This window comes from Lynx rufus, unplaced genomic scaffold (genome assembly GCF_022079265.1).
Source record: "Lynx rufus isolate CCGP_SWC_20201006 ecotype Redwood Valley unplaced genomic scaffold, mLynRuf1.p SCAF_2, whole genome shotgun sequence".
NCBI classification, from domain to species: domain Eukaryota; kingdom Metazoa; phylum Chordata; class Mammalia; order Carnivora; family Felidae; genus Lynx; species Lynx rufus.
The window spans coordinates 160,533,557-160,553,820 of NW_025814834.1; the positions used below are offsets into that span (position 1 = coordinate 160,533,557).

Sequence of the window (20,264 nt, forward strand, 5' to 3'; positions counted from 1 at the left end):
CTGAGATCCACACCCAAAGGAAGAGAGAGAGATGGAATGTTATTCAACTTAGGAGTCTTCCAGGGATTGTAACAGGTAATTCATAGGATTTCTTTAAATTATTTATAATATCTACTTATTACTTATTATTAATCTTAAGTAATTATTATACTACTTATTATACTACTTATTTATAATAAGTAATAAGTAATATATTAAATAATAATATTACTTATTACTTATATATCTTCTTACTACTTATTATTTCCAAATAATTTCTCCAAATCTCACATTGTCTCTTCTGGGAATTGCAGAAGTCATTATAATGATCTCAAGAGGTAAATTAGAGGTAAGTTTCTGCCATCAAAATAACAGTTATGGGAGAAGCCCTCAACTGACCTGACAACTTAAGTGTTACCATAAAAGTGAATTCAAACTCTAAAACTATTTTGACTTTCTATGTGGCAGCAAACAGATATGTCTTGAACAGAAAACTGTCAAGAATATGGTACATATTTGACAGAAATTCTAGGCAAAAAAAAAAAAAATTAGCAGTATGGGATGTAGAAAAACATCCTATTGAGTGTAGTAGGTAAAGAACAAGGGTTCTGAAGTCAGGCTTCTTTTTATTAGCTATGTCACTTTTAATAAATTATATGACCTTTCAAAACTTCAGTTTATTCATTGCTGAAATGGGAATCACAATAGTTCTACTTCATAGAGTTGTTATGAGGATTAAATAAGTTATTACATGTAAAGCACTTACGAAAGTGTCTGGTACTCATTAAATATTAGCGGAAGTGGTAGCACAAATGTGTAACGTGTATTTTATCCATTTGTTGGCTAATGGGCAGACCAATACTTAATTCAGGAGAAATTGGAGCAGTAAAAGTTAGTCTCAAGAACTGTGCATTCCTAAGCAGATACTTCCATTTACAAAGACTCCATAAATTCTGATTATGTGACTTTATAATGGACAGCTTTAAACTATCTTTGGAATCGATTGCCTATTAAGCACTATTATTATATACCTAGGAAATATTGCTCTTGGTCCAAAACATCTACTCTTCCACTTAAAAATAAGTAAATAAACAAATGGCAAGGAACATGGAACATTAGGCACATTTATATATCGAAAGTACCATTCTCCTGTCAGCATATTTTAGCAAATGACAATAGCATCCATAAATTACTTATGTGCTGTCTTTGCACACAGAAAGTGAGTCCCTTATCATAAAAAGGCCATCCACATTTTAGCATAATTTTATAAGACTGTGACTATATATTCAGGGAAAGTAAACAAATTTAGCTCTCCATCCAACATGCATAGAAGCTCTTTATATTTCTGTGGGTGAGGAGGTTAATCACCAAAGAGGATGACTCTACAAATAATATGCATTGTGTATATCCTGTTTCTGCCTAAAGTCAGAAAAGTACGGATTTTTTTCATCATCTGGGCTTTTAGACCCTGTACTTTCAAAAGCATTTTCAGTGCCCAGCTCTCCAGTACACTCCAGTGCACTTTGAGCAGCACATCAAATGAAATGAGAAATCTTTCCTAGCTATAGGTCACGCTTCACAGGTCTGAGAGTGTCCAAGCATATGCCAGCTAGCAAAGAAATAAAGGCACAATGACTAGAAGAGCACAGAGACACAAGTAAGTTTGATTTTTAACTTGGGATCCTGAGGCAGTGCAATGGCATGACCTCTACAAAGGTAAAAAGGTATAATTTTACTCCATAATTGAGTAAGACTAGAGATGTAGAGATATAAAGTGAGGAAGAGTGAAAATGGGATGTGAAAAGAAGAGTTAAGTTTTGGTTATCCAATTACATTTGTTATTTGTTTTATTTGGGTCAGTTTAGTTTCCTAAGGATAGCTAATTGGCGATGTTTGAAAGTAGCACATACAAATTTTGTCTTTCAATATGTTAAGGTTAAAATCATGGGCTTATCTTGTCCTGGGAGGTATGTCACATAGGCTTTCTTTTCTGGACACAATTTGATTTTTAACTCATTAGGCATTAACCTCTTTAGAAAACAGTTTGACCATTCCATAAGATGTTAAACATAGTGTTAACACATGAGCCATCAATTCCACTCTTAGATGTACCCAAGAGAAATGCAAACAGATGTCCATATCAAAACTTGTACATGATGTGGATATGGGCCGAGGGAGGGGAGAAATGGGTGAAATAGATAAAGGAGATTAAGAACATGCTTATCTTGTTGAGAACTCAGAAATGTATAGAATTGTTGAATCATCGTATCATACACCCAAAACTAACATAACACTGTATGTTAATCATATGTGAATAAAAAAAAAATTGAATGTTCAAAGCACCATATTCAAAATAGCCAAAAAATGGAAAAAATACAAATATCCATCAACTGATGAATGAATAAATAAAACCTGGCATATCCATACAACAAAATACTATGCCACACTAAAAAGCAAGGAGGTACTGGTATAACGCTATAAAGTTGATGAATCTTTTTTTTTTTTTATGTTTATCCATTTTCTGAGAGACATAGAGTGAGTGGGGGAAGTGCAGAGAGGGAAACACAGAATCAGAAGCAGGCTCCAGGCTCCAAGCCGTCAGCACAGAGCCCAACACCAGGCTCAAACTCAAAAACCATGATATCATGACCTGAGCTGAAGTGGGCTGCTTAACTGACTGAGCAACACAGGTGCCCCTAAAGTTGATGAATCTTAAAAACGTTGTGCTAAGTGAAAGAAATCAGTCACAAAAGACCATGTATTGTATGACTGCATTTATAGGGAGTCTCCAGAAGGTAAATCTATAGAAACAGAAAGAATATTAGTATTTTCCTCAGGCTGGAAGAAAGAGGTTGGGAAGAAGGTGGAAGTAAGTGTTGTTTCTGGGGGTAATGGCTTCATTCAATTAATTGTGATGATGGTTGCACAACTCTGAATATACTAAAGCCATTGAATTACACAATTTAAATTGATGATTTATATCTCTTTTTTTAATATAAAATTTATTGCCAAATTGGTTTCCATACAACACCCAGTGCTCATCCCAACAGGTGCCCTCCTCAATGCCCATCAACCACCCACCCCCACTCTCCCACCCCCCCATCAACCCTCAATTTATTCTCAGTTTTTAAGAGTCTCTTATGGTTTGGCTCTCTCCCTAAGTTTTTTTTTTCCTTCCCCTTTCCCATGGTCTTCCGTTAAGTTTCTCAGGATCCACATAAGAGTGAAAACATATGATATCTGTCTTTCTCTGTATGACTTATTTCACTTAACATAACACTCTCCAGTTCCATCCACGTTGCTACAAAAGGCCATATTTCATTCTTTCTCATTGCCAAGTAGTATTCCATTGTGTATATAAACCACAATTTCTTTATATCTCAATAAAGTTGTTAACAATTTTTAAAAAATCAATGCACTTGGGAGTTAGAGCACTAGGCCTTGAATATCCCTACCCCTCAAGCAAATTTCCTCGACTTTCTGATTTGTCTCACTGATAGAAAACAAATAAGAAGATGCTCTTAGGTACAACAGAATAACTATAGGCTTTGGGATCAGACAGACCTGAATATGTATTCCAGATCTTCTAATTAACTGTGTGACTCTGGCATGCTACTTGACCTGAGTGAGCTCATGCATATCATTGGCAAGAGAGGGAAAATAATAGTTAACTTTAGGATTGTGGAAAAATCACACACACAAAAAATAATCCACATAAACTTCCTGTCCCATAGTATGAGCTCACTCACATGGTAACTCATTAAGTTCATTAGGTTTCCGTGAAGGTCAAATGAAACTATTCATTGAATGAAGGCACACTATAAACTTTAAAGCATTCTATATTTATTATTATTTTATTACAGAATATCAAATTTTAACATAATTACCTGTTATATAATTACATATCTAAAGCAAATTATATTTAAAGCACATTCAGTGATTGTTTTTTATTTTTTATTTATTTTTATTTTTAATTTTAATTTTTTAATATAATTTATTGTCAAGTTGGCTAACATACAGTGTATACAGCATGCTCTTGGTTTTAGGGGTAGATTCCTGTGATTCATCACTTACATACAACACTCAGTGCTCATCCTAACAAGTGCCCTCCTCAATGCCCATCACCCATTTTCGCCTCACCCCTGGCCCCCCATCAATCCTCGCTTTGTTCTCTGTATTTAAGAGTCTCTTATGGTTTGCTTCCTTCCCTCTCTGTTTGTAACTATTTTTCCCCCTTCCCTTCCCCCATGATCTTTTGTTAAGTTTCTCAAGTTCCACATATGAGTGAAAACATATGATATCTGTCTTTCTCTGACTGACTTATTTCACTTAGCATAATACCCTCCAGTTCCATCCACGTTGTTGCAAATGGCAGGATTTCATTCTTCCTCATTGCCAAGTAGTATTCCATTGTATATATAAGTATTTTTTTTAATGTTTATTATTTTTGAGAGAGAGAGAGAGAGACAGTATGAGTGGGGGAGGGGCAGAAAGAGAGGGAGACACAGAATCCAAAGCAGTCACCAGGCTCTGTCTGAGCTATCAGCACTATGCCCGATGCAGGGCTGGAACTCACAGACCGCGAGATCATGACCTGAGCTGAAGTTGGATGCTTAACTGACTGAGCCACCCAGGCGCCCCTAGTGACTGTTTTTTAAATTTTTCTAGGTTATTCCATGTATTAATTTCCCACTGCTGCAAATCACCACAAATTTATTGGATTAAAACAGCACAGATTATTCTCTTAAAAGTTCTGGTGTTCAGAAGTCTAAAACCAAGGTGTTGGCAGGTTGTATTCCTTCTGGAGGCTTTCATTTCCTTGCATTTTCAGCTTCTACAGGCTGCCTGCATTCCTTAGCTTGTTACCCCTTCTAGCATCACTTTAACCTCTTACATTCACTGACACTTAGGTTTCCTGCTCCTTATTATAAGAACCCTTGTGATTATATCAGGTCCACCCAGATAATGCCAGCCTAATTTCCCCAACTTGAGATCTTTAACTTGATCACATCTGCTAAATCCTTTTTAGGGTAACATTCACAGGTTCTGAAAATTAAAGCATGAACATATTTTGGGGGATATTTTCAGTCTACCACATTCCAGGACAGTAGAAAAAAAAGAAGCCCAGTTTTTGAAAGACACATTTTTTCATAAAGGAAGGTCTTTATGATTTGTTTTATTAAAAGTTATTGCACTAGTATCATCATAGTGACAGTTATTGAGAATTTGCCAAACACTTGAAATTAATATCTCATCATATCCACAACTCTATGGGTAGGCACTATTAATATTTTCGCCATTTTACAGATGAAGAAACTGAAGATCAGGGAGATAATATAATCTACACATGGTCACAAAGCTAGGAATTTTTAAAATACAGGCTGGGTGATTCCTGGGAGTGTACACTTACTGTAGTACCTCCCGTGGGTACTGAAACAGTTAGTGAAAATGAATCACTTGGCAGGTGCAATGTTTCTATGCATCTATCAGACCCTAAAGGTGGAACTGATGATAATATGGCAAAAGTAATCCAAAGGATAGCTTAAATATTCCTTCTTTGAGGCTAGGGCAGTTCCACAAAAGCCTGGAATGGTTCCCCAGCCTTTGGAAATCCTACCATTAGACATACCTGTTCATGTCCATAGTATGCTGCAATGTGCAATGGAGTGAAAAAAACTGCATCTTGAACATTGACATTTGCGCCATGTTGCAGCAGGACATCAGCAACCTGGACAAGAAAGAGAGCTCAGGTAAGACCTTTATTTGGGGCATCTGCCTATCAAAATTCATTTTACAACCACCAGGTACAACTCTTCTTCAGGAATCACCATCCAGGATGAGTTTTCTTCCATCTCCCTTCTCTGAAATCTCCAATGGCTGCTTTTGTACAGAAAATGAAGACCAAATCCCTTACTGTGGCTTCCAAAGTTCTCCTCAATCTGGCATTATCCTTTAAATGTATTTCCCATTATTCTTTCTTAAACTCAATAATGTAGTAAGATGGCATTCCATTTCCTGCTCCTTTCAGTCTTTGATCACATCATTTCCTCAGCCAGGAATTATCTGCTGCCCAATCTACAGATATTTAAACCCAAGCTAATTACCTTCTACTCCCAGTTTTCTTTGATTTTCCTCCCTTCATTGCCAACTGACTTTCTGAATTTGTCTTCCTTCTTCTTAAATCTCATGTAACTTTCTTTCATGCCACATAGAACATAAAAAAATTATATACATGTCTTTTCATCTCTACTAAAGAATAAATCCTTTAAGGACAAAATACAGCACATTCATCTTTATAATCCTACCCTGGCATGTTTCCATGCAAATAGTAATCATTCCAAAGCATTTATTGAATGAATGAGTGAATGAGTGAGTGAATGAATGAATGAGCAAGTAAATAACACTACCAGGAGCTGTTGGGCAACTGTCTTCATGGAAAATTACAGATTGCCAACAAATCTGCTAGCCCTTCAGATTTCTTCTCCTCTCAAAGACCTATCTCTATGTCTCACTTCTCTGGAAAATTGTTTACAATCATTTCCTTCAGATGCGCTCATTTTTATTTTAGATTTTCCTAATGCACTATCTATTTGTCATGTGGTAAAATAATATACATTTGGGAAAATTTTCAAAAGTCTGTTAGACTTAGGAGAGAAAACAGGAAGATAAGATCTAAAAGCTCAAAGGACTTATGTTCTAACAACTCTTCTGTTCCAATAAACAAATTGCGTCCTTAGTCAAGTTTCCTTTCCTGTTTGAATCATAGCCTTTCAGAACTGGAGAGGCACCATGGACAGACATTACGTATTAAGCCCCTATGTTTGAAAGAGAAAGAAATTGAAAATGAGAGGAAGTAGAAAATTTCTCAAAGTCATGGAGCAATTGTCAGCACAGAAATGAATCTTTAGGCTCTTGCTTAAGCTTTGTGTCTGAGTGCTCCATAGTTTTAAATAGTTCATTCACTCTATCATCCATTTATTCATGCATCAATACACAATTTATTGAGAATGTATGAGCTAAAGCTGTGTTGTGTTTATTCTCAAAATTTATTCAATCACTAGAATAACATTAGAAGGGATTGACATACAAAAAAGGAATTCTTGTTGGGCCATTTGAAATTTCTGCTGGGTTCAAAAATATAAACAGGTGTATAGACTTCTATACATTCCCAGAATAATGCTTTTGCTGATATTTGGGTATTGCTAACTAATGATCCATGGAATACATAATGTATACAATGAATTGTTTTCCTAATAACAAATCAAAAGCACAGTTAATATTTAATATTTATTGAGGATATATTATGTGTCAGACCCTGCACTAAGTGCATAAATGGTAACTGGAGTGTCCTGTTTCACACAAAACACAGAAATATAGGTGCTACTCTTCCATTTTAAAGGTGAAGAAACTAAGCCTCATGAACTTAGTTAAGTTCCTACAGCTAGTAAAGGGCAGAACCGGAATTCAAATCTAGGTTCCCATTGATTTTAAACATTTTCCATCAGGCTCCTCCTGTGACCTTAACCTCATTAAGGCTAACCTTTAAGTAAATGAACTGACTCAAACCCAGATGAGAGGAAACTTTCAGTAGAAGCTCTGTAGATTCAGCTTGGAAATGAATACCAGAGCCATTTATATAAAGCGTGTCATATCTTAGACTTCACATGCCTGAGAGTTCAATCTTAGGAACCTTTACAGAAGGTCACAAAAGATCAAGTAAATGAAGCTTTTTACAATTTCTGTTATTTTAAATATAGCATAAAATAAAGTAGACAGCATGCATTTTTATTGTAATAGGGACTCTCCAATGTTAACATATAGAGCCAATTTCTTAGGCATGGTTCCAGAACTTACTTTCATTTTAAAAGATAACAGCTCTTAGGCTTCAATAAATGGTCCAAAGCAAACTTTTTTCCTTCTAAGTTTGCACTTATCCAGTCATTCAGAAGGTCAATCTTTTGGCTGAAACTTCATTAATTATGGAGTGCTGGCCTTCTGAGAAACTGTCAAAATGTAAGTCTTAATGCAACCACACAGAGTCATTATTGAACTGTAGGCTTTATTTAGTTTGTTTTAAAATTTAAGGAAATATTTAACTATTGAGAGCAATGTACATTGGAATTATCTGAAAAATTTTATATGTTACTTATATGAGTAGAATGCACTTATTGATTTTTATGACTTTTGGAGTCATATGGGGAGAGTATCTCTTGGCATATGGGATATGGCATATATTATGGGAATGTAATGTTTTGTGATGTACAAATATGTCTGTCATGTGGCTAAGACAAATACACTTGTATTAGCATTTAGCCTGGAACATATATGTATCAGATCATTTTATCCATGCTTCCCTTCTCTTGAACTTGAAAAAGTTGGTAAAGCAATTTCACTTGCTTTCTACTACATGAAGCCCCATAAAGTCACAGTCTAAATCTATTTATTTGCCACTATGCTAAGTATATGATAGACACCCAAATAATTGTTTAATTGTTCTGTATTTCTGGTAAAAAATTATATATTATGAAATATGTTAATTTTGATATATAATGATATACAAGAAATTGTATATCATCATTTATAAGGGAATTTATATATTAACAATTAGGACTCAATTATATGATAGAAATTTTAAATAATTCAATTCAATAAATATTTATTGATCACTTATTTTAAATTAATATTTAGCAAACCCCAGTGCCTTCTCCACGCCAGGAACTGTGATTAGAGTTTTATATGTATATATTATCTCATTAAGATTTTTGCAAGGCAGGGGCACCTGGGTGGCTCTGTTGGTTGGGTGTCTGACTTTGGCTCAGGTCATGATCTCACAGTTAGTGAGTTTGAGCCCCGTGTTGGGCTCTGTGCTGTCAGCTCAAAGCCTGGAGCCTGCTTTGGATTCTGTGTTTCTCTCTTTCTCTGCTCCTCCCGCACTCATGCTCTGTCTCTCTCTCTCTCAAATAAATGTTAAAAAGAATTAAAAACATTTTTTGCAGGGCACAAAATTATTGGCTTAAGATTTTTTGATAAAATACAGTTTTGATTTTTTTCCTTGAAAGCAATATCAAAACTACTAGTGAAATCGTAAAGTAGAAAAAAGTGTTATCACAGAAAGAATATCTTAATAATCTTTAAACACTTTAAGGAAGTGAACTGTATTATATTTATATTTGTATACCTGACATATATGTCAGTATTATTATTATGATTAAAGGAATGATACTCAAATATGGTCTGGTAACTAGGTACATTTTCCTGATTGAAGGATAAATACCAAAAAGTACTTCCCATTAAGTAGTTGTTTTATGAGCATAGAAAGTGGATCCTTATTATTTTAAGAGCTCCTGATTATTTTGATACTAGGAATTACTATATATATTATACTTTACAGATATTTTTATTTACCAGTTGACTCACTAAAAGATCAAAGTGGAGCCTCTTCGATTTTCAGGTTGTAATTTAAACATGTATTTGTACATTCTGCTCTTTTTCCTAGAAAGCCTCCCTTCTCTTTCTCTGCCTGTCATATAACCAGTCTCAAGATCAAGCTTATATTCTTTTTTTTTTAATTTTAAAAATGTTTTATTTATTTTTGAGACAGAGAGAGAAAGAACATGATCAGGGGAGGGGCAGAAAGAGAGGGAGACAGAATCCTTAGCAGACTCCAGGTGCTGAGCTGACAGCACAGAGACTGATGCGGGGCTTGAACCCACAAACCGTGAGACCCAAACCAAAGTTGGACACTTAACCAACTGAGTCACCCTGGCGCCCCTGATCAAGCTCATGTACTTCATGAGAAGTTCCTACAAATACTTTACCATATTGATAATTTCTTTCTCTGAATGATTCTAATACTTATCCTCACAACTTAACCTTCCCATTAATTATCACTGGGGTAAACCACTATTATACAAAATCTTAAACTTTTATTTTCCTGTTCTAAACGTGCCTCAGTGAAGTGTAAGAAGTTTGGACTTCAGGAAAAATAATTTTTCACTGCAATTTAATCATAACTAAAATAGCCAGTGCTTACAATTTAAAATTCTAGAGACATGTAGAAGAATGAAACTGGACCACTTTCTTATACCATACACCAAAATAAATTCAAAATGGATGAAAGGTCTAAATGTAAGACAGGAAACCATCAAAATCCTACAGGAGAAAACAGGCAGCAACCTCTTTGACCTTGGCCACATCAACTTCTTACTAGGTATGTCTCTAGAGGCAAGGGAAACAAGAGGAAAAATGAACTATTGGGACCTCATCAAGATAAACAGTTTCTGAAAAGTGAAGGAAACAATCAACAAAATTGAAAGGCAATCAATAGAATAGGAGAAGATATTTGGAAATGACATATACAATACAGGATTAGTATCCAAAATCTATAAAGAAATTATCAAACTCAACACCCCAAAAAAAAATTATCCGGTGAACAAATGGGCAGAAGACATGAATAGGCACTTTTCCAAAGAAGACATCCAGATGGCTAGTAGATACATGAAGATGCTTAATATCACTCATCATCAGGGAAATACAAATCAAAACCACAATGAGGTACCTCACGCCTGTCAGAGTTGCTAAAATTAACCACCCAAGAAACAACAGATGTTGATAAGGGTGCAGAGAAAGGGGAACACTTTTGCACTGTTGGTGCAGCCACTCTGGAGAACAGTATGGAGGTTCCTCAAAAAATTAAAAACAGAACTACCCTATGACCTAGCAATTGCACTATAGTAGGTATTTAACCAAAGGATACAGGTGTGCTGTTTTGAAGGGGCACAGAACCCCAATGTTTACAGCAGTGGTATCAACAATAGCCAAATTATGGAAAGAGGCCAGAAGTCTATCAACGGACAAATGGATTAAAAAAATCTGTGTTTTATTTTATATATATATGTGTGTGTATGTGTGTGTGTGTATGTGTATATATATATGTGTGTATATATATATATATATATATATATATATATATATATATATATATAATGGAATATTATCTGGCAATCAAAAAGAATGAAATCTTTCCATTTGCAACACCATGGATGGAACTAGAGTGTACCATGCTCAGCAAAATAAGTCAGTCAGAGAAAGACAAATATCATATTATTTCATTCATGTGTGGAATTTAAGAAACACAACAGATGAACATAGGGGAAGGGAAGGAAAAATAAGATAAAAAGATAGAGGGAGGCAAACCATAAGAGACTCTTAAATACAGAGAACAAACTGAGGGTTGCTGGAAGGGAGGTAGGTGGGGGGTGGGCTAAATGGGTGATGGGCATTAAGGACGGCACTTGTTGGGATGAGCACTGGGTGTTATATGGCAGTGATGAATCACTGGGTTCTACTACTGAAACCAGTACTACACTGTATGTTAACTAACTTGAATTCAAATTAAAAAATAAAATAAATTAAAATTCCAGAGATGCTAAAAGAATGTCCATAAGAGTAAGGCCCTTATTGTTCTTGCTTGCTGAATGTTTCTCCTACAGTGTGACTTTAACTTATTTGACTTGGTCTCATTTAGCACCCCCTCTATACTTCATTTTATGAAAGCCATTGATAGCAATGAAGAGAAAAAAAGATCATATCAAGAGGAACTAAATGTCCCAGGGGAAAGAAGTAAAATAAGGTAAATTCTGAATGTAATTAAATGGCAATCAATGTCAGTTGAAATTGTCAAAGTTCAATATAGTGTCTTATACCAAGTAGATATAGTGTCTTATACCAGTAAATATCTACTTTTAAATTAAAATTTTCTTTGCCTTAAGTGCTATCATTTTCCATGACTTTTTGTAGTCTTCCTCAAATTAAAAAAAGAAAATTAACATTTATTTATTTTTGAGAGTGACGGAGTGTGAGCAGGGGAGGGGCAGAGAGAGGGAGACGCAGGTTCCAGGCGCTGAGCTGTGGCAGAGCCCAACCCGGGACTCGAACTCATGAACTGTGAGACTGTGACCTGAGCCAAAGTCAGACACTTAACCAACTGAGCTGCCCAGGGGCCCCTGTAGTGTTCCTCAAATTTATGTCTATACTGATGTTTCCTCAGGATTTATAGTTTATTTAAAGCCATAATTTTTATTTCAGTATGGCTTTATCTACACTTTATAATTGAGACTTACAGAGAGCAGAATCATGAGACTATATTAGGATAATACCCATTTCCATTTATTGGAAAATCTGTATCAGCAAAACTTTAGAGGAAAATGTTTTTTTTTCTTTTTAGTTTTTACTTTAATTCCAGTTAGTTAACAGAGTATTATATTAGTTTCAGATGCACAACATAGTGATTCAACAATTCTATACATTACTCAGAGCTCATCACACAAGTGTGCTCTTTAATCCTCATCACCTATTTAAAGCATCCCCCCCACCCATTCCCATCTGGTAACCATCCATTTGTTCTCTATAGTTAAGAGTCTGGTTCTTGGGTTACCTCACTCCATCTCTTTTCTCCTTTGCTCATTTGTTTGGTTTCTTATTAGAGAAATCATATGATACTTGTCTTTCTTTGACTGATTTATTTCAGTTAGCATTATACTCTCTAGCTCCATCCATGTCTTGCACTGTTGGTAGGGATGCAAACTGGTGCAGCCACTGTGGGAAACAGTATGGAGCTTCCGCAAAAACATAAAAATAGAAATACTTATGATCCAGTAATTGCACTACTGGATATTTACCCCCAAATACAAAAACACTAATTCAAAGGGGTACATGCACCCCTATGTTTATAGTAGTGTTATTTACAATAGAGAAAAATGTTTTCTAAAGTCTATGCTTCATGAATTCAAAATGATCCCAGAGACATTAACATGCAAGTTGATTTAGATTGGTATTTCCCAGTTATTTCCTTTTTTAAAAAATTTCTAACATTCAACAACCAGTTTTCAATTATGTCCCCTTGAACCATTGCCCTCACTCCTAAACTTCACAGACAATCTTCTTTTAAAACTAGTCCATACTTTTTGTCCACATTTCCTCACCTCCTATTCATTCCTCATCCCACTACAATTTGGCTTTAGACCTCACCACTTTAGTAAAATTTCTGTGTAAAATGACATCAAAGGCCTCCTAATTGCCCATTCCAACAGATACCTTTTAGTCTTTTCCTTATTTTATTATTCATTTTACTATTTGTCTGCTCCTTGAGATTCTATTCTCCCTTGGGTTGATTGACATTGTAGTGATTGAGTCTGCTCCTTACCCCTCTGCGAACTTATTATTATTCCTCTATAGAGGTGACTGTTCATCTCTTAAGTGTTTCTGAAGTGTTGCTTTTTCCTTACTGACAACTGTTTGGTTGTGTTTCTTTTTGATCTCTTGTTGAAGTTAATATACACAAAGCACTTAGCACAATACTTGGTACATAACAGTAAGTATTCAATAAGTGGTAGCTATTAGCCATCTTGCAGTATACATTCTCTGGTTGATCCCATCTACTATTACTACTACTCCACCTCTCTCCAGTTATATGTGTTTTTCCCAGACTTCCTTTAACATAAGACCTACCTCCTTTGGCAACTGCTATTCCTGTTATGTATTTCCACTCTATTTCCCAATCACTTTTTGTCTGGGAGGATAGAGCCCCCCTGCACTGATCTCTTTATCACTTACACTTTGATTCTTGTAAATGTGAATGAAGCACTAGAAGACAAAGGGAACTAGTATTTATTGAATGGGTACTTTGAGAATATCTATGAGCTAAATGAGAATACCTGTTTCAGTTAATGCTTATAGCAATCTCATGGAATTTTATTAATAGTCTCACTTTAAAAATAAGAATAATGAAGTTCAGAATTATACAGCTTGTAAGGAAAAACACCAAAGTTTAAATTTAGGTCTATGGAAGTTCAAAGCACCATACTATCCCCTGCTGTTTTTCTTCTTATGTGTGTTATTATTTGTGGTCAGGTAGCAATTCCTCGCTACCTTATACAATCCTGCAGAAAGATGTAGCTCTTGGTAGATATTACCCTCAAGGATATTCAAACATGGTCAAACAGCCAATATGTGAGTAAGATTGATTCTCGCTATGTAATCATTTGCAGTCAACTAAAAAACAAATGAAGTAAAATTTATTCTAAGTAGGAGTTGTTTGTTAGGAATCTTAAAGAGTATTATATACTTCAGCAGGGAGTTAGAATTTTTCCTAAAATTTTTCCTTACAGGAACTCACCAAGAGACTTTAAGTAAGAGTAAAATATATTCTGATTTGCATCTTAAAATGACCTGTCTAGTAATAGTATAGCAATGACTGAAGAAGGAGCAAGATTGGAAGCAGGGTAATCAGTTAGCAAGGTCCTATAGTAAAAAGAGAGAGGTAAGGATAAAATGAGCTGAGGAGCAGTAGTGGCTTGGAAACGGGGAGTGGGTTTTAGAGACAATTAGGATGGTGGCATCATATGACTCAGCAGATGAGACTGGGGACGGTGAGAGATGATGAGAAATTGTTAACAAATGATGTCTTTAAAAGAAGAAGCCTCTTAGGGGAGATGAGTGTGAAGATAAAACTTTTATCTTCTTCATGAATTTATGAAGTGAGAACATTACCTACAGTTTCTGTCTCTCAGATTAATCACTTGTAATAGCCAATTTCTTCCAATTCCCCTTGACAGTTCACTGTGTTCTTATCCAATACCATAAGGTGTCTCGATTGGGGCCAATCCTTCAATCAAGATGTGAACATAATTCTCAAATTTTCAAACAACTACCAAAAATTATGTTAATTAAAGATACCAATAATTGCTTATCCATTTGTATTGAAGGCTTATATTACTTAGAAAACATTTCAGATAGTAGCATTTTCTTTAGATTTAATAAGCATTTCTTTCGGCTTTATGCTCTATTTTCTGTAAAATTTTCTATTTTTAAATATGTACACTCATTTCTTGACATCCACTACAAATGTTAGGTGAGAACTCTCTATCATGTAGTCACAGAGTTTTTCTCTTATAATATTTGCTGAATATTTTTGTAATGACTTTTTTTTTTACCTGACATACCTCTAATTAAATATTTGAGTACAAAAACTTATTGGAAAATAGTTTCTTCAGGCTGTCACAGAAATGAGGTTCTCTTATGTGATCTTTCTCTTATTATCTAAGGTTAAAATTAAATTTGGTCTGAAAATTACTTAGAAAATGATTCCACAGATAATATTATCAAAGAAATTAAAGGGAAGCTCCATATTCTTAAGTTGTAGAAATAGAGCTGAAGCATATATTAACTTATATACATATAAAAAAAAGAATTCATCAATCCTATAAATGTATCACTTCTCAGGAAATGATGAGAGCATAAGTAGAAAAGCTGATATATGAAAAACAGTAATGAGAAGCAGTGAGGTCAAGGCTGGAGATACAAGTGGTATCATTTTATGAAAGTAATAATTGAAACCAGGAGATAACATCACTTCCGTAAGGTAAAAGGAGATATTTATGGGATATTTACTGCTAAAAAGTGATAATAAAGGGAGCCAGCAAAGGGAGAAGTCATCTAAGAAAGAAAAAGAGAACAAAGGAATGCTTATTAAGGAAGTCCATGGAAGAGATAGTTTTAAGAAAAGAGGGACAAAATTTTCTAAGCCTTCCAGCTAATCATCCTCTTGCTATGCTATTTTCTTCTTTATAAATACACTTCTTCTTCTTCATCTTCTTTTTTTTTTTTGCAGCATTTCCTTATGTAAGGGTCTTATTTTAAAATCCTTGGCTGAGAAAACAGGCTTTCAACATTTACTCTGTTATGAATATATCATGTTTTATGCATTTCAAAAGCCACAATTTTTTTTCTTGTGAGATTTACTTATGTAGCTTGCCAAAGGCCCAACATTTTTCATTATAGTCCAATTGTGGAGACTTGAAAATTGTAGTAACATTTAGGTTTCCTCTCACTAATGTTCCTCCCTGCATGTTCATACCCTGGACATCCTAACTATGGAGTGCAGGTACCATCTGACAACCAGGTTTCTCATGACTTTTATTCTCCAGCCCAAGTCACCTGTTCCTCCATTTTTCACTCTTCTGCCAAAGTATTTTGAATATAAATGATTTACCTCCACTTGAAAAATCAACTTCTAAATTATACTTTGAAGGTGAGTTGGAGTCAACTAATAGAACATAAGAAGGGACACATAAAGATTTTGGCTCTTATACAAGACTAAGTAATAACAATCCTCCTAAAAATGATATCAATGATTAATTTCCAGCATCATCAACAGTAAAGTCTCAGTCTCAAGGATTAGTCCTGTTATGATCACAATATATGAAATATTTAGTGTTCCCCTTTGTGAGCTTTTTGATTAATTCAGAAAACTCACTATCAGATGAACTGCAATATACTACCATAATTCATATTAGAACAGCAGATGTAGGTAATTAATTGCAACCTAATGGCTCTTCATTTTACAATATAATTGAAAATGTTGGTCTGTAATAACTTAGAAAAAGCAACACAATGAAATTGATAAATCCACAGTTGTAAAAATGTTTTAATGGATTATGAAGCACTAAACATTGACAGGTATAGAAATCAATTATAGATAATTTTCTTTCTAGAGAAGGACTTTATTAAAATGAAGAACACACATCATCTAGTCAAAGACCTATTATCAGGACAGAAAACAGTAGGCATAACGATGGTAAATACATTAACCATTCCATTGGTCATGTTAAACTAAGATAAATACAGAGTGGCTAATAATAGAAGCCTACAAGGAAAATAAAAAGAAACGCAGTGTCAAATCTGCCCAAGTAGATTTGGCTTCAGAAACAGAAAGGGCCAAGAAATAACTGTGGATTAGACTCAAGCCCAGACTTTTCTAAATCCCATAACATGGCTAGCTAATGGCAGAATCTGAATACAAAGCAGCTCAGGCAGGCTGGTTCCAGAGCCCAAAGGCCTAACCACCACACTATACTATATTGCTATAGCCAGAAACCAATGCTCTAGGATCCCAGTTTTTCAGACATTTCAAACAATATGTTTCCAAACTTTTATTTATGAATTCAGAACTGAGCATAGGTACTATGACAGAATTGGGTGGAGTGGCACCTGGGGGTTAGGGGCATGGGCCTAGCACTCTCCTTCTTTCCTTGTATGACATCTGAGGCACTACTAAAACCCTAGGTATCCAGAGAATGCATACTGGAAATTATCGTTCCACAAAAGAAAGCTGCTAGTTTTTAGAGAATAAAACTGCCACCACATTGACTTGCTAGACCCTCTGCTCCTAGGAGAAAACTGGGCCACAGAACATGAGTATAGCATTATGCCAAATTTCCTGGGTTAACAGAGTGTATTTTCCAAACAGACACATAATCTCTCTATGAATCCATGTCTGTATACATTTGCTATTGTCATTAAGAAAATATAAGTGGTATTGACTATATATGAGGATAAGTAGTTCTCTTGTGTGTGGGCTTGACATAATTTCTCATTTATCATGAAAAGAACAGGGCAAAGGAATACCAATTCCAAGATTACATTACAAAAAGACTGTGACTTCATTTTACTTGCTTACTCTAGATCTCTCCATCACTCTCTCTCATGGGAGCCAGACGTCTTACTGTGAGCTTTACTATGCATAGGATCACATGGCAAGGCACTGATGTCTCAGGATAACAGCCAGAGGGGATCTAAGCCTGTCAACATCTATATGAATGACCATGAAAGTGGATTCTCTCCTTTTTTGGTTTTTGAACTAATCACAGCCCCACCTGACACCCTGTGAAAGACCCTAAGCCAGGGGACCCAGCTAAAACTGAAATTCCTGAACTCCAGTAACTGCACAATAATAAATATTTGTTGTTTTAGACCACAAAGTTTTGGGGTAAGATTTTACATAGCAATAATTAACTAATATATTATTGTGCCTCTCAGTTCATTACTAAAAACACCCAGGTCAGAACTGACTTCATTACTGTCCATTTGTGAGTATTATAAGAGAAGAAACAGTTCAAAGCAACAAATAGTTTTAAGCACCTAGGTATTCTAAGCACTCTACTGCATTCTAGGGGTCAAAGGTAAATTAATTGCTCAAAAGCAATATATAAGTCAGTGGAAGAAACAAAAGTAATGATGGTATAAGGTAACTATGGATTTCATGGAGATAATGTATGGGGTATCATAACATGAGACAAAGGGCACAAGTTATAAACTCAGTCTGAGGAAGATAGAGAAAGCTATAGAGGAGAAATGTAAATATGGGACTTGAAGTAGGAGTTCGCAAAACAGAAAAGATCAATCACTTAATTTGTTCATCTCTCAAACGTTTCTTGATCATCCAGTAGTACCTAGCACAGAACACATATTGACCAAATTCTATTATTTCTTAAAATCTAGATCAAAGCTTACTAGCCTCATGAAATCCTTTTACACCTCTGGGCTCATTGAACTAATTATCAAGACATGTGATTAAATAGCCTGATAGCTTTAGAATCACATTGAGGATCATAAAAAGAATTCATTACAGATAATCTTCCCAAAATTACTGATACTACAAATCTGCATTTTAAAAAAGCGACTTTGAGACTTCCTTTTCATCCAATATGGAGTAACAGAGACTAGTGTGGAGAAGCCAAGGTGGCTATAGAGTTCATAAGACAGAGTACCTGAGACAAGAGAGTAACAAGAGAACTACAAAGATCTGGAGGGAGCACCCTTCCACCCAGAAGATTAAGCTGACCATTGATCAGTGTGTGCATGTCAGGAAATACTACTGACTGGGAAAAAAACCAACAAAGGAGATTAGTGGCAATAATTTTCAGTGATCACACAAGTCCAGGGATAATGCCTACTCCTACCACCCAGACTGGAAAAACCTCATGATTCATAGGACACTGGGTAAAATACTCTAAGAGACTTCCCTCAAAAGTTGGCTATTAGCCTTACACTGAGCACTACTCTAGTCCCACCAAGCAATTGTAAAAGCTAGACCTAAATGGACCAAATTATTTCCAAGTAAGATAACTGTATCCCACTAGAACTGGAGAGGTTGTCTTAAGACTATATATAGGAATTAAAAAATGTCTACCACCATCACCTAACAACATAAAATTTGTAATATCCAGAATCCAATCAGAAATTAACAGGAATTCAAAGAGGCATGAAAATGTGACTTATAATAAAAAGAAACAATAATCAATCAAAACTGCCCCCAAATTGATACACATGTTAAGAATGTTCAAACAAGAACAATAAAATAGTTATTAAAACTATTCCATATGATAAGGAAGTACAGTCATGAAAGATACAAAAACTACCAAAATTATATTTCTAAAGATGAAAGTTATATTATGGGGGATAAAAATGCACTAGAGGGGATTAGTAGCATATTAGATATTACAGAGGAAAAGATTACTAAACTTGAAGATATAGCAGTAGAAACTCTACAAAATGAAATATGGAGAGAAAAGAGAATTTAAGAAAAATGAAAAGAGTATCACCGAGGTTATGGACAACACCAAACAGCCTAATATGTATGTAATTAGAGGGGAGACAGAAAAAAGTATTAAAGAAATAACGGCAGAAAATCTTCCAAAGTTGAAAACCACAAATTCATAGATGCAAGAAACTCGATGAATCCTGAATGTAAGAAAGATGAGAAAACTATATCAAAATAAATGTCAAATAAGCACATGAAAACATTCTTAACTCATTGGCCATTAGGGAAATGTAAATTAAAATCATAATAAGGCATCACTGCATATGTATTAGAATGGTTAAAATTTTAAAAGAGTGAATATTCTAAGTGTTGGTGAGGATATGGAGAAATTAGAACTCTCATACACTGCTGATAGGAATGTAAAATAGTGTAACAGTTTGTCAAACACTTTGGAAACAGTTTTTTTTTTAATTCCTTGAAGAGTTATATTAATTAACCAAATGATCCAGCCATTCTACTCTTAGATATTTGTGCAAGATAAATAAAAGTATATGTCCATACATGTCATTGCAGCTTTCCTTATAATCACTAAAAACTAGAAAAAAACTTAAGTGCCCATCAATGAGTGGATAGATAAATAAATATTGTGGCAAATTCAAATAGTAGAATACTATGCACTGACTGGAGACATTATTTGATAATTTATCATGACATGAACTTTTTAAAATTTCACACTTATTTATCTTCAACATTTTTACCTCCCATTCTACATAAAGCTACGTACAATGGTCTTCCATTGTTCATTGTTCCCCATCATAATGAACTGGAAATCTGTCATTTAGTTGCTGACACCAGAAACCTAGAAGTCTTTGTTGGTACCATCTTCTCCTAAAACCCCCTCATA

General features: G+C 34.9%; 1 protein-coding gene across 7 annotated transcripts in view; it reads right to left on the reverse strand.

Moving 5' to 3' along the window:
* TNNI3K (TNNI3 interacting kinase) overlaps positions 1-20,264 on the reverse strand; it is a 283,823-nt gene that overhangs the window by 194,110 nt on the left and 69,449 nt on the right. For all 7 annotated transcript variants that reach the window (XM_047083662.1, XM_047083660.1, XM_047083665.1 and 4 more), the window contains one exon: positions 5,609-5,707. In XM_047083662.1, the coding sequence (XP_046939618.1) occupies positions 5,609-5,707 (99 nt within the window). The remainder of the gene's footprint in view (positions 1-5,608; positions 5,708-20,264) is intronic.